Source organism: Pogona vitticeps, chromosome 4 (genome assembly GCF_051106095.1).
Source record: "Pogona vitticeps strain Pit_001003342236 chromosome 4, PviZW2.1, whole genome shotgun sequence".
NCBI lineage: Eukaryota > Metazoa > Chordata > Lepidosauria > Squamata > Agamidae > Pogona > Pogona vitticeps.
In genome coordinates, this window is record NC_135786.1 from 198,171,645 (window position 1) to 198,186,115 (window position 14,471).

The 14,471-nt window shown below is 40.1% G+C and overlaps 1 protein-coding gene across 11 annotated transcripts in view; it reads left to right on the top strand.

Annotated features, from left to right (window-relative positions):
- CHD7 (chromodomain helicase DNA binding protein 7) overlaps positions 1-14,471 on the top strand; it is a 195,854-nt gene that overhangs the window by 144,842 nt on the left and 36,541 nt on the right. For all 11 annotated transcript variants that reach the window (XM_072998969.2, XM_078393767.1, XM_072998966.2 and 8 more), the window contains 7 exons: positions 1,688-1,825; positions 1,930-2,051; positions 2,392-2,635; positions 3,837-4,013; positions 5,577-5,720; positions 7,534-7,789; positions 12,982-13,192. In XM_072998969.2, coding sequence (XP_072855070.2) covers positions 1,688-1,825; positions 1,930-2,051; positions 2,392-2,635; positions 3,837-4,013; positions 5,577-5,720; positions 7,534-7,789; positions 12,982-13,192 — 1,292 coding nt within the window. The remainder of the gene's footprint in view (positions 1-1,687; positions 1,826-1,929; positions 2,052-2,391; positions 2,636-3,836; positions 4,014-5,576; positions 5,721-7,533; positions 7,790-12,981; positions 13,193-14,471) is intronic.

Below are 14,471 nucleotides of genomic sequence, written 5' to 3' on the forward strand. Positions count from 1 at the left end.
TGGGGGGGTGTCCGGAAGGTTTCCAGGCTTTCACCTGGAAACCTTCCGGATACCCCCCCCCCTCTGTCCCCGCTGCTGGTAGCCTGCCCGGGCCGCCTACCCCAGCCGTTCTCAGACGTCCAGGCGTCCGAGAACAGCTCGGGTAGGCAGCCTGGGCAGGCTTCAAGCGGCGGCTGCAGGGTGGGGGGGTGTCCGGAAGGTTTCCAGGCTTTCACCTGGAAACCTTCCGGATACCCCCCCCCCTCTGTCCCCGCTGCTGGTAGCCTGCCCGGGCCGCCTACCCCAGCCGTTCTCGGACGTCCAGGCGTCCGAGAACAGCTCGGGTAGGCAGCCTGGGCAGGCTTCAAGCGGCGGCTGCAGGGTGGGGGGGTGTCCAGAAGGTTTCCAGGCTTTCACCTGGAAACCTTCCGGATACCCCCCCCTCTGTCCCCGCTGCTGGTAGCCTGCCCGGGCCGCCTACCCCAGCCGTTCTCGGACGTCCAGGCGTCCGAGAACGGCTCGGGTAGGCGGCCCGGGCAGGCTACCAGCTGGGGCTGGCTGACGCTTCGGAGGAGCCGCGGGGAGAGGCCTCCCCGCGGCCCCTCCAAAGCGCCGGCCAGCCGGCCGGCATTCTCGGGGCAGGCGCTTCGGAGCAGCCGCGGGAGAGGTCTCCCCGCGGCCGCTCCAAAGCGCCCGCCCGGAGAATGCCTGCAGGCTGGCCGGCGATTCAGAGCGGCTGCGGGGAGACCTCTCCCGCGGCTGCTACGAAGCGCCGGCCAGCCAGCCGGCATTCTCAGGGCAGGCGCTTCGGAGCAGCCGCGGGAGAGGTCTCCCCGCAGCCGCTCTGAATCGCCCGCCCGGAGAATGCCTGCAGGCTGGCCGGCGATTCAGAGCGGCTGCGGGGAGACCTCTCCCGCGGCTGCTACGAAGCGCCGGCCAGCCGGCCGGCATTCTCGGGGCAGGCGCTTCGGAGCAGCCGCGGGAGAGGTCTCCCCGCAGCCGCTCCAAAGCGCCCGCCCGGAGAATGCCTGCAGGCTGGCCGGCGATTCAGAGCGGCTGCGGGGAGACCTCTCCCGCGGCTGCTCCAAAGCGCCGGCCAGCCAGCCGGCATTGTCAGGGCAGGCGCTTTGGAGCGGCCGCGGGAGAGGTCTCCCCGCGGCCGCTCCGAAGCGCCCGCCGGGGGCCTATGGGGGAAACATCGCTATGCGAGTTTCCTCCATAGACTGCCTCGCTATACGAGGCAGTAGTTTCCCCCAGAAACCCCCTCGCTATGCGAATTCATCGTTAAACGAAGCATTCGCTAAGCGAGGCACCACTGTATTTTAAGTGTCACTATAAATTGAAAACAAGTGTGTATGTTGCCTACTGGAGAACTTTTGTTTAAAAATGTATGTGGAAAATATTCAAATTTTGGTATGGATTTGTAATTTTCAGATAGCATTCTATTCCAGATAAAAATACTACCTTAATTTGAAGTGTAACCTACAGTCAGATGACAAATATATACCATATTATTTTATCAATGTTATTAGTCAGTTACACTTGGAACTATTTTTGCCAGTAAAATAGAGTGTAATAAGAGACATTCAATAAGTTTATTTAGTATGTAGTCTTTCACCATAAATGATAATACTACCGTGTATAGAGAACATACATTGGCTTTCATTTAGTCTTTTGTTGTGTTTTTTCCCCTTAATTAAAAACAAAGCCTGTGACTCATTATTTGGTGAAATGGTGTTCACTTCCATATGAAGACAGCACATGGGAATTAAAGCAAGACATAGATCAAGCTAAGATTGATGAATTTGAGAAGCTAATGGCAAGGGAGCCAGAAACAGAACGTGTGGTAAGAACTAGATCTATGTGAAAGATATTAGTAAAAAAATTACATAGTAATAAGCTTTTTTTTTTTTTTGAAACATCTGATATGATTTGCTGTATTTAAAACAGGAGCGACCTCCTGCTGATGACTGGAAGAAGTCAGAAAGTTCCAGGGAATATAAAAACAACAACAAACTCAGGGAATACCAGTTGGAAGGAGTGAATTGGCTTCTTTTCAATTGGTACAACACGTACGTAAGAACTGTATTGCAAAAGAACAGAATACCTAGCTTAATTGTGACAGCTTAGCATCTGGCAATATTTTAAAAAGTTGGATGATTTCAAAACATTAAACAATAGAAGGAAAAACATTCTGACTATACAAAACAGCAATTTTTAAAAATTAGCATATTTCCATGTGCACATGAAGCCTATTTTAAAACCTCTATACTTATAATAGTTAAATTTATTGCGGCTTCATTATCTTGGGATCATGAAATTCTTATCACATGCAGAAAAACAAAGTTTTATGAATCTCAGTTTGAGTGTTGACCTGGATTATTGTAAAATACTGTTATTTATTCATTGCAGGCGAAACTGCATTTTAGCAGATGAAATGGGATTGGGGAAAACCATCCAATCCATTACATTTCTCTATGAGATATATTTAAAAGGAATCCATGGTCCTTTTTTGGTCATTGCCCCATTGTCCACAATCCCCAATTGGGAAAGGGAATTCCGTACCTGGACAGAGTTGAATGTTGTTGTATATCATGGGAGTCAAGCCAGCCGAAGGACCATTCAGATGTATGAAATGTACTTCAAAGATGCACAGGTAAATATACTAATAACAAATGACTTCTTTATAAAACTCCTGCATAATTTCCTTCTTAGTTTGAGTCAGAAATTAGCAATTTCTGGGAGTAAGGAGACTGCAGGAGGCTTCAAGGAGCATGAATCTGAATGTGAACAAGGCATGCAGGTAGCTCATGCTTTGTTTCAAAGAAAAAGAGTCTTAAAGGCAAATCATGTCTGTTGTGGAAAACAGAGGACTTTCTATTGTCCCCAGAAATGGACTGGGGTGCAGTCAACCTGTGGTTTGTATTCCAACCAATTCCTGATTTAAGCAAGGCGCACACATGACAAAGATCTGCAATGAATCTCTCTCTCATACACGCAAACCCATATTTCTTTCATATTGAAACTTCCAAAATGAGGGTGTTGAAGAAGGATGGACAGCTTTTCAACAGGGCTTATTCCAAAAAAAGTTTGACTTTTAGGTTCTTTCAATATCATGTAATCCTTCATCCAGTTGTGTTCATACAGTGAGTCATCTTTGCTTTCCAACATGTAGTTTGTAAGATCGGATGTTAGCTGCTCCAAATGCCCTTGATCTTGCCCATTACTGGGCAAAAATTATTGACATACTTGTCTGAGCTTTACAATATATTGCATTCTGCTAATTGTATGGTGGTGCTTCTGGTGTGAATAAAGAGAGAAATATGTGTTATCAGCATTTATTACATAAGCTGAATATAGTCAGTACTACTTACAAAGAAACCCAGGCATTCTCTCTTGTCTCTCAACATCCCATACATCATCTTAGGATGGCATGACAGTTGGAAGAGCTGGGCTTGCCAATTTTCCATGGACTACTCTGTCATTATAGTTTCTGTACAAAGCAACAGCTCAAGCTTTGCTTTCTGTAGTTTTATGTTTTGATCTTGCACCTAGTTCTAACTCTATTCTGTGTATGACATGTTCTTACTGTTTCTTTTCAGACTAAAAAGGTTGAATTATTAACTTGATTTTCCAGCTTTTTTTTTTTTGACTGTCTATTCTGCTCTTACATAGTTCTCTTTCATAGTGTCCTGTTCTTGAGCAAAGTTCTGACGCTCATCTTACTCTGTGCATGTAGTGCAACTTGCCATAGTATCAGTCAATGACAGCATGAATATTCTTGGAAGAAGATGTGAGTAACTTTGAATCTTTTAAATTTCTATGTTAACTTGATTAAATAATTTGTGTATTTTTAGGGTCGTGCAATTAAGGGGTCATACAAATTTCATGCCATTATCACTACATTTGAAATGATTTTGACTGACTGTCCTGAGCTCCGTAACATTCCGTGGCGTTGTGTTGTAATTGATGAAGCTCACAGGCTGAAGAATAGAAATTGTAAGCTGTTGGAAGGGCTCAAGATGATGGACTTGGTAAGTATTACTCTTAAAGCTTAAATTGAACTTGATATAGATTGCCGCATTAATCTGATGGGAAAGTGGTCTTGCATGTTGAGGTTAGCATCTAGGCTTTTTTTAATAGTATTTTTTCAATAAAGAACCTTCCATACTGCATGATAACAATAAACGTAAGCTGCTAATTTTATTTATTTATTTATTTATTTATTTATTTATTTATTTATTTATTTATTTATTTATTTATTTATTTATTTTATATCCCACCTATCTAGTCACTTAAGACCACTCTAGGCGGCTTACAACAAGTGTAATACAGTATAATTAAAACAATTTTAAAGAAGGGGAGAAACTTTGGACAAGATGGGACAAACACTAGGAGAGAGGAAAAAAGAGGGAAGATCAGGAATTGGCTGAGGGGAAGGCCTGTCGAAACATCAGTGTTTTTAATTGATTTTTAAAAATACCCAGCGAGGGAGCCGCGCGAATGTCAGGGGGAAGGTTATTCCAGAGGCGAGGAGCCACCGCCGAAAAGGCCCAATTTCTTGTCTTTTCTTTCCGGGCCTCCCTCGGCGTTAGGCTCCTCAGCCTCACCTCCTGACCCGCGCGAGTGACACGGGTAGAACTTGGTGGAAGTAGGCGTTCCACCAAGTATCGAGGCCCTAAGCCATTTAGGGCTTTATACGTAAGCATCAACACTTTGAAGTCGATGTGGAATCGGATGGGCAGCCAATGCAGTGCGGCCAGAGTGGGTGAAATATGTTGGTATTTTTTCACACCACTGAGGAGTCTGGCTACAGCATTCTGCACCACCTGTAGTTTCCGCAGCAGCCTCAAAGGCAGCCCCACATAGAGCGCATTGTATTTACTCCAGATCATGTTGGGCTAGCCTTACAATGTAGTTTATAAGATCTCTGGAGTATGGACAGTGTTCTTATACTACTCTGTAAATCACTGTATATATTATTAGTATTATACCAGAATGAGTCATTGTTGCCGGGGTCTGCTGTTTTTGCAGCCCCTTCCCCGGCATTCTGATTTTCTGGGAAAAAAGTGAACTGCAGCTGGTGGTGGGAATTTCACAGACCCTTCACATCATTTAACACCCCAAAGGTACCTTTGTTCAAAACTGAAAGTGGGTTTCTAATCACTTTCACTTCCATCTTTTCATGATCTGGTGGGTCTCAAGGGCAGTAATTTGCCCTTACCAAAGTTGCCTTAGAGTAAGGACTTAAAATTTCTTTCTTCAGTCTCCTCGCTACGTACACAATATATTCTTATTAAAGTTAAAGTTACTTGATAAAAATTGTAGGAAAAAGTTAAAGTGGCCAGGAAGTATTTGTTGTGTAGTTTATGTGGTGATGTCTGGTGAAGAGATGAGAACGGGAGGTTCTTGCTATAATATGATGCAGTGGAGTGTCTGAAATAGTTGTTAGCAAATTGTGCAGGAACCTCTTTTGTGATACCTAGAACCAAAATAGAGAGAAAGAAAAAATATGAGTCTTAGAGATGTTTCTAACTTGAAAATTTAACCTTTGGATTATCCCTGTATTTTTGTTTTGTTTTGTTTTGTTTTTTAAGGAACACAAGGTGCTTCTTACAGGTACTCCACTACAAAACACAGTGGAAGAGCTCTTCAGCTTGCTCCATTTCTTGGAACCAAGTCGCTTTCCTTCAGAAACTACTTTCATGCAAGAGTTTGGTGATCTGAAAACTGAAGAACAGGTAAATTATTTAACAGGGTTTATTTCGCTATATAAATATATTATGAATGCTGCAAAAAAGTCAAGGATCTATTACCAATACAAGTGGTAACTTTGTAGGGAGTGAGATGGGCATTCTTTCCTCTGTAACTTTAGTGAATGGGATGATAGAACATTAGAGGGAGCTTGCAGTGTTTACCCACTCTAACTTGGATGCGAGGGAACTCAGCCCTTTCCTGTCTCTGAAATAGTCACCAGGCCAGAGTTTATGCACTGAAAGAATGCCATGGGGTAGACTCCTGAAACCTAACCAGGCCCCTGATGTTCAGTTTGGGATTGGAGTCTTGCTTAGGGTAGTTAGCAAAACAGTATTGCAAACCAGTCATTGGAGGTTTTCTTCTAACTTGAGGAGAAACAAATGAGTTCTCAACAAAAGTTTTTAAATGTTAAGCCAAGTATTGATAAATATGAACAATATACTGAGCATTTTATCATCAAATCCCAAAATAGCCTGTGGATACAAAATTTGAGGCAGGGAAATAAGAATAAGACAGAAATGAAGCAAAATCACAAGAGCTGTTAAGAACAAGAGCCATCTTTTGAAAGCAGTTATGCTAAGTAAATAAAATAAACTAGGAAGTCAGGCCTTCAGATTCCATCTTCAACATGGAAGGAATTCTTTCTTGAACCTGAAATAAGCCGAACAGTCTTGAGCAGTAACCTTACATTCCTGTTCCTTGTAGGAGTTGCAGGCGGCCATTTGAAGAAGTTGTGTTGTGCTGCATTTTTATCCATCACTGCTACACTGGTGCAAATCATTTGTAATTGTGGTCACAGAAAGGGGCTAGAGTTGATTATTTGAGGCCATTATACCATGTCAGTCTCTCTAAATATAGCTAGGAGATAGCATTAAATAAATTTATGAAAACAGTAAAAAAAGTAGTTTGAAATAAAGAGGTGTAAACATTCACTGCCAAAGTCATAAGCAATGCCTGATACTGCTGTTCCTGCAGCAAAACGTTCAGGTATGTAATCCAACTATTAAGGGATGCTATAGGCACTCCAGGAAGTTGTGAGTGGCTGGTTTCCACACAACAGGACTGTTTATTTGTTGGAGGAAGAAAAAACAAAGTCTCATGCAGCTTTGAGTGGCATAGAATAGATCCTTGCTTTAAGTCAATAATAGAAGAGAACAGAAGGTGCCTGCCTAATCCTGTCCACTTAAACAAAGTTAGGTAATAATGATAGTATAATGAGTAACATAGCAAGCTGCTTCTGAAACCTTTATAATGAGTAAAGCAACCAAGTTACTTCTGAAAAAATTGGATTTCAAACTTGTGAGCATGATCTAGAAAACCTGTTGGTAGTAGACATAATCCTGTAACTAACATATTCCCTTTGTTACATAGTAGAAAGTCCTTTTTAAGATAACGAGCTATACATTGCATAATATTAAATATTATTGCATAATATTTTAAAAATTGGTTTTTCAGAATTATTGTTGTCACCATGCTCAAATTTAGATTTTTCATGTTTCTAGTTCCTTAAATAAAATTACAGTTCTAGTGTCTGTTAATTGCTATAATCCTGTGTTGTATTTGTTTTTAAAGTACATAATGTGCTTTAGTTTTTGTTAGTAATTATGCTGCTTTTTAAGACAATATGTATGGTTTATGGAAATATGTACATGATGCTTGCAGAAATGCAGTATAATTAAAGGACATCCATATGAGACAAACTTCAAGTGTAACAATGATTATAATAATAGTAGGAAAAATTGATGGGGCAGTTGTTTTGTTTTACTTCATTTAACATATAATAATTTGTTTAATTAGGTGCAAAAACTCCAAGCTATTCTAAAACCAATGATGTTAAGACGCCTTAAAGAAGATGTTGAAAAGAATCTGGCACCAAAAGAAGAAACCATCATTGAAGTCGAATTGACAAACATTCAGAAAAAATATTACAGAGCCATTCTTGAAAAGAATTTCACGTTTTTGTCAAAAGGCGGTGGTCAAGCAAATGTTCCTAATCTCTTAAACACTATGATGGAATTAAGAAAATGCTGCAATCATCCATATCTTATTAATGGTAGGCCTAATTTTCCTTCTGTTTAAGAAGAATACAAAAGGCTCCTCTCTCCACAGTTCAAAACTAACCTGCATATGGAAGTCTCCCCTTTATTCTTCAAAGCACTTAAAAAGGCAGCAGGGCAGAGCAGAATTCTAAGCAGCATCAAGAATTTTTAGGTATTCAGATTTGTGTAGTGCTCACAGGAATGCTTTGCATCTCTGATAGTGGACATATTGAGGCATTTTAAGTACTGGCAAGACTCAGCTGGGTCCCAGGAGATGCACTATGGGTTCTTTATGACCATGATTGTTGTGTGATGAGTACAAGTCAGATTTTACCTGTGCAGTCAAAATTGGAAGTACAGGTCAGTTTAGAGATCAAACTCTATGTCTGGGAAGGGAAAAAAGCTTTCATCAGCACTGTGGTAATCTTGTTGGTCCTTTTCCATGGTTTCTATTGCTATAGTGATTGCTGGGCTTGTGGCAACATATCTTTTTGCTCAGGTAGCTTTTTATGGGAAATACCCTTTGAGACCTCACTGCAGTCTGCATTCTAAGAACTGTGTCAGGAGGATAGCAGACTGGAGTAATACCCAGAATAAATAGGGTGAGCACAAATTATGATAGAGTAACAGTGCTATTGCTCTTTCTTCTTAAGCATCTTTCACCCATAATACTGGAAGATCTGAACAGAGCTTCTTCCCCTCTTGCTCTCCTACTTCGTATAATTCAAGGCAGCTAACAAAATGCAGACCTACTCAAAATTGCAGTCCGTAGTGACTAAGCACTTGGGAAATGCCACCAGCCCAATAACACAGTAACAGTACATGCTGAAGTTTAAAATGGAGCAGCTATCCTAAAGCTGCTTGTGACTCCGCTACAGCTTAACCTCTCCCAACCATTTCTATCTTCTTAACAGCCAAAATGGAGATCACTAAAGAAGGTTTTACAACTCTGAATGATTGAAAATACCTCAGACTTTGCTTTCTTGTTTGTAGCTTCCAGGATTTTGGTTGGGAGAATTCCTGGTGAATTCTGGGGGTTGCATTACAAAAAGTTATGGAAGTCCATGCCTGTCACTCAGTTGTTGGCAACTCAAGTGGGCAGACAGTTATGGGATAGAGGAAGCTGGCTGATAACACTTCCCCAAGCTCTGAAATCCTTTTATCCCTATGTAGTATGTAGAAGTTTAAAGTGTGCTGCGAATTAAAAGCAGTAGAAATCAACGTAAGGAGATTTCCTAAATGGATTATCATTACTTTAAAAACTCGACACATATCTTAAAAACTCGACACAAATCTTTCTTTATTTGTTTGTGAATATATTTAAGTTATCTGTGCCTGAACTGATTTTTAAGCTAAAATCTCAAATTAATTTTGATTCATAACATTAATGATACTAGAATTTAATGTAAGGTACATGCAGAATATGGTGCTTATTGCTTTGCTAGCTCATCTTCTCAAATACGTAAGTTTTAAATTAGGTTAATTTCTCTAAATTGATAAAAACTTCTGTCATGTACTACATCACAAGATGCGAACTTAAATGGGTATTTGCACATAGAGAATTGCCTCAAACTTTTAAAATTTCTGCCATATACATTTTTATATTTGCAAATATAGTTCCTTTGTGCTCAACTTTATACATGCATACATTAGGTTCCATTTGTCTGATGTTCATGTTTTTACCTTGTTGATTAATTAACTTAACAATTCTTATTGAAAGTAAAGGGGTGCTTTCTGGGGGAAGCAAAACAAAATGCCAACAGTGAAAAAGTTTTGTGTTCCATTTCATTTTTTGAAAGTGTGGTTCTATGAAACGAACCTGTTCAGTTTGTGAGGTTGTTTTTGGTTCATGTTTGATTTTGTGCCTGTAAGTAGAGTAAGCTTGTTAAATCTGGTGATTTAGTGAATCAACTCTGTGACCTCCATTAATTCAATGGGCCTACTCTAGTTGAGATTTACTACAATAAGTAACAGGATTTCAGTCACTGAGATAGTTTTCTGCATTTTGCTACAAGATTTCCTGAAATATCTGAAGTAGAAATCCCTGAAAGTAATCAATTACAGTGGTGCCCCACATGACGACGATAATTTGTTCCCGTGAAATCGCTATACAGCGAAATTGTCATCATGCTTAAACAGTTTCCCCATTGGAATGCGTTGAAAACCGGTTAATGTGTTGCAGTGGGGAAAATACCTCAGCATCCAGCAAAGATCCTCCATAGGGCAGCCATTTTGCGAGCACCGATCAGCTGTTTTTAATTGCTGTCTTCTGAAGCATGGGTCCAGAAAATAGCGGGAAGCCATTTTGCAAAGCCAACGATCAGCTGTAAAGATAATCGTCTTGCAAATAAACGGTCCGCGAAGCACGGACCAAATCATCGTGAAGCAGAATTCCCCCATTGAAATGCCTGTTTTGCAAATCGCTATAGCGATCGCAAAAAAGTCATCGTCCTGCGGTTTCGTCGTTTATCGGGGTCATCATCATGCGGGGCACCACTGTAATTCCTTGCTGCTGAGGTCAAGCTGACTTGTGAAGAAGTATCCAGTTAGTACAGTACAGTGGACCCTTGACTTACAGACGGCTTGACTTACAGACTTTTTGAGTTACAGACTTCTCTGGCCGCAAAATTTAGATTTGACTTGCAGACTGAGATTTGACTTACAGACCAGAAAAAACCCAAAATGGAACAAAAACGGCCTGTTACGGGATTAATCGGTTTTCAATGCACTGTAGGTCAATGGAGACTTGACTTACAGACTTTTTGACTTGAGAACCACCTTCCAATACAGATTAAATTCTCAAGTCAAGACCCCACTGTACAGCTGGCATAAAATACTTTGGCATGTTTTCCTTCTTACAAATGATATAGCACAGATTCTTGGTAGTACAGTGGTGCCTCGCATTACGATGTTAATTCGTTCCAGCGAAATCGCTGTAGAACGATAACATCGTAAAGCGATTTTAAAAAGCCCATAGAATCACATTAAAACCCGATTAATGCGTTCCTATGGGCTTGAAACTCACCATCCACCAAAGATCCTCCATAGCGCAGCCATTTTCGCTGCCTGTGCAGTGAGGAATCTGTCCCAGAAAACAGCAGGCGGCCATTTTTTTTACCGGGTGGCCATTTTGAAACTGCCGATCAGCTGTGCGAAAATCATCGTTTTGCAATAATCGGTTAGCGAAGCAGGGAACCGATCATCGCAAAGCGAAAAAACCCCATAGGAAACATCGCTTTTGCGATTGCAAAAACTTCGTCGTTATGCGATTTTGTCGTAAAATGAAGCGCTTGTCTTGCGAGGCACCACTGTATATTGATAATAACATTCTATTTTTTAAGTAAATACTTTCGGAGTGAAGCATGGATTGATGGATTTTGGGGGGGTGTCCAGTTTTGTGCAGTTCAGTATGTGGATTTTAACATGCAGTTTATCTTTCTGGGCACTTTTTCCTTTGATAACAAATACTTGGAAAATAAACAGATTACAACAGAGTAGCCATGTCAGTCTGTTTCAGCGTGTACAAGTAAAATAAAAACAAAAAAAGAATGACCACTTCATTTCAGTGTAAGTCGTTGCCTGAGGAAGTGGATTTTGATCCACGAAAGCTTGCAGTGAAATAAATCAGTTAGTCCTTAAAGTGGCACAGCTCCTTTCTTTTTCTTTTTGTTATACTTGAAAATTAAGTTTGATCTGCATTGACTTCTTGGCCTGAAATCTTTTGTTTTGTGGCTTCTCTTCTCTCCTGCCTTTCTTTTGGAACAGAGTACAAGCTAAATTCATTCTTAATGGGAAGAAACCAGATCAGTTAAGCAAGCTTTCAGTGCTGTTTCTACTGCTGGGCGGGAAAAGATCAGAAAACTGATGGTTGTTCTGTCACTCCCTGCTCAGTCCATATGTCAGGCAATTCTTGTTGGCAGTGTAGTGGTGGTGCCTCTTTAGATCTACTTTGGATCCATGGCCATAGCTCAGTTCTTTGCATTAAAGGCATGATATTCAAGGCAAAGTGCACAATGCTGTTCGCATTCTCCCGTGTCCATTGTTAACAGATTGTTGTTGCGGAGGAGCATAAGATGTCCTGTTTGGACCCCCTTATGTCAAAACTATTTGAAGATCTCTCCAAACTCTATGGGTGGCTAAATCTTCACTTTGGTTGTTGCATCAGCATACCGTGTTGCTTCACCTAGGCTTGCTACCATTGTTTTAATCAAAGAAGTGTCCTCTGTTTGCTTGTCCCTCAATTATTTTTCTTAACAATATCATATGAGCTTAGGACACAATACTTTCCTGTCTGAAGGAAAGATTAGGTCATATAAGCTGTATAATAGGAATCAAAACGTGTTCACATTTGTTTTCAAAGATTTTTTTTTAAAAAATTAAATGGCTTTTATCTTATTATGGCTTTTATCTTATTCCCTGCTTGGTCATTTTTTAAAAAAGAATTAAATAATTTATTGTGTTTTTTACTTCACTTGTATTTGAATTATTGTGAGCTGCCTTGAGTGCCATTGTGGAGAAGAACAGCATAATAATGATAAATTAAAATTTTGACTTACTTAATTGTATCTTCCATTCTTCAGTTGTGCTACTTTTGTTTGGAACTCCACAGTAAGCAAACTGAATTGTTGGAGGAGCCATCAGTTGTATTTTCCCTCTTCCCCATATTTTTTTAGTATGTGCCTTTTTTCATGGAAATATACCCATTAACATAGTGCTCTGAGTATCATTTTTCCTAACAATAATTATTTCCTTGTGAAAGTTAAGGACATTTAAATTAGAATTGATATCTCATCAGAATGCCTCTCCTGTAGCATCCTAGAACTATTGAACTTGAATTGTTATTAGAGATATGTTTTAAAGAAGGAAGTGGTTTTGCTGCCATATCTTTCAACCCAAAAAGGCCTTTTAGATATTGTCTTTATGTTCTTAATGTAGTAATTAATTATTCCATCATTCTCTGCTCTCTAATTTGTTATGACTTCTTGGCTTGGCACCTCTGTGTTGTTGTGAAACTTGTTTGCTGGAAGCTTTGGTTTTATTGTTTGTTTGCACTTCTCTGTTTTCATGTTATTTTTAAGCTAAGTAAATGCAGCTATGTAAATATTTCTACACATTTAGAATTCTTGTGTAGGGAACTGGAGGCAAACTTGTACTTTTATTAATAAAACCTTTAGAGTATTCACATATTGCTGTCCAATCTCTGCAGGTGCTGAAGAGAAAATTTTGGAAGAGTTTAAAGAAACACACAATCCTGACTCTCCAGATTTTCAGCTCCAGGCAATGATCCAGGCTGCTGGCAAGCTTGTACTGATTGACAAGTTGCTGCCAAAACTGAAGGCTGGTGGCCACAGGGTGCTTATCTTTTCCCAGATGGTACGCTGCTTGGACATACTGGAAGACTACCTCATTCAAAGACGGTGAGAATAACAATATAATCCAGACCTAGGAAAAGCAGTTATTCAACACGGTATCAAGTGTTTAACCTATATTGTAAAAAGAGAAAACATTGAAACCACAGGGACTTGACATTATGATTTGAGTGTAGGCATAAGTGTAACAATAATTATGCATTTAATTGTAAACTTTTGCTCACAGCCATAACAAACTATGTTTTCATTCATGGTTAGATGTGACAATTTTTTTAGAATGAGTACACATGTGAAATAAAATTAAAGTGTGTTCTGTGTTGGGGTGAACAAATAAAAGTTACACTAACTTTGTTGTTCTGTTCAGTCTGTAACAATCTTTGCCCTTCTACCGTGTTTCCTTGAAAATAAGACAGGGTCTTATATTAATTTTTGCTCCAAAAACGCATTAGGGCTTATTTTCAGGGGATGTTTTATTTTACAGTCATGTCATCTTCTGGTTGCTGCACAATGGGCTTAACTAGGGCTTATTTTTTGGGTAGGGCTTATATTACGAGCATCCTGAAAAACCATACTAGGGCTTATTTTCAGGTTAGGTAATAGGGTAATACTGACTGAAATATAGCAACAAAGTAAGTGACTGGTGGCATAACAGTGTTCTGTATTTGTTGCATGTACATAATTTAAAACTTGGCACATTACCTGAAGATGTAAACATCTTGGTAATACAAGATTCTCATTTTTGTGACTCATTTTAGTTTAAATTGTGATTTTTAAAAACCCCCGAAAGAAAATGCATTCTTAAGGCAGAAAAATTTGATGAAGACCACTGTGTAACTTTCCTGCCTTCCTCTCTCCCAGTTAACACTTGCTTCAAGAGTCTTTTTAAAGGGGGCATAGGAAGACATTTACCTATGGCTTATCTATGAGGTGGCATCACACATGAAGGGGGCCACATCATTGTCAATTCCGTAGTGTTGCCCACTGTTTTGTCAGTAAAATGTCAGTAACTTCATCTCTAAACCTAAAGGAAAAGCTTGCAAAACAAAAAACCAACCCTTCTGGTAATTGTAGCATCTTCACATCAGCATTATAAAACTATTTGCAGGCACAGACACTGTTGATAATAGCAGCACAGTTTCAGTGCAACCATTGACAGTCTTTTTTATATTGTTACTTTTTTTTATAACTTTCCTTCCCCCCCCCACCCCCCAAGGAACATGAGACTGGAATATTGTTCCCCAGATCACTGGGAGGGAATACAGAAATTCTGCCAATAGCTTGTTGAAATGATCTGCAAATTTCTCTGACATTCAAATTAAAGCATTTT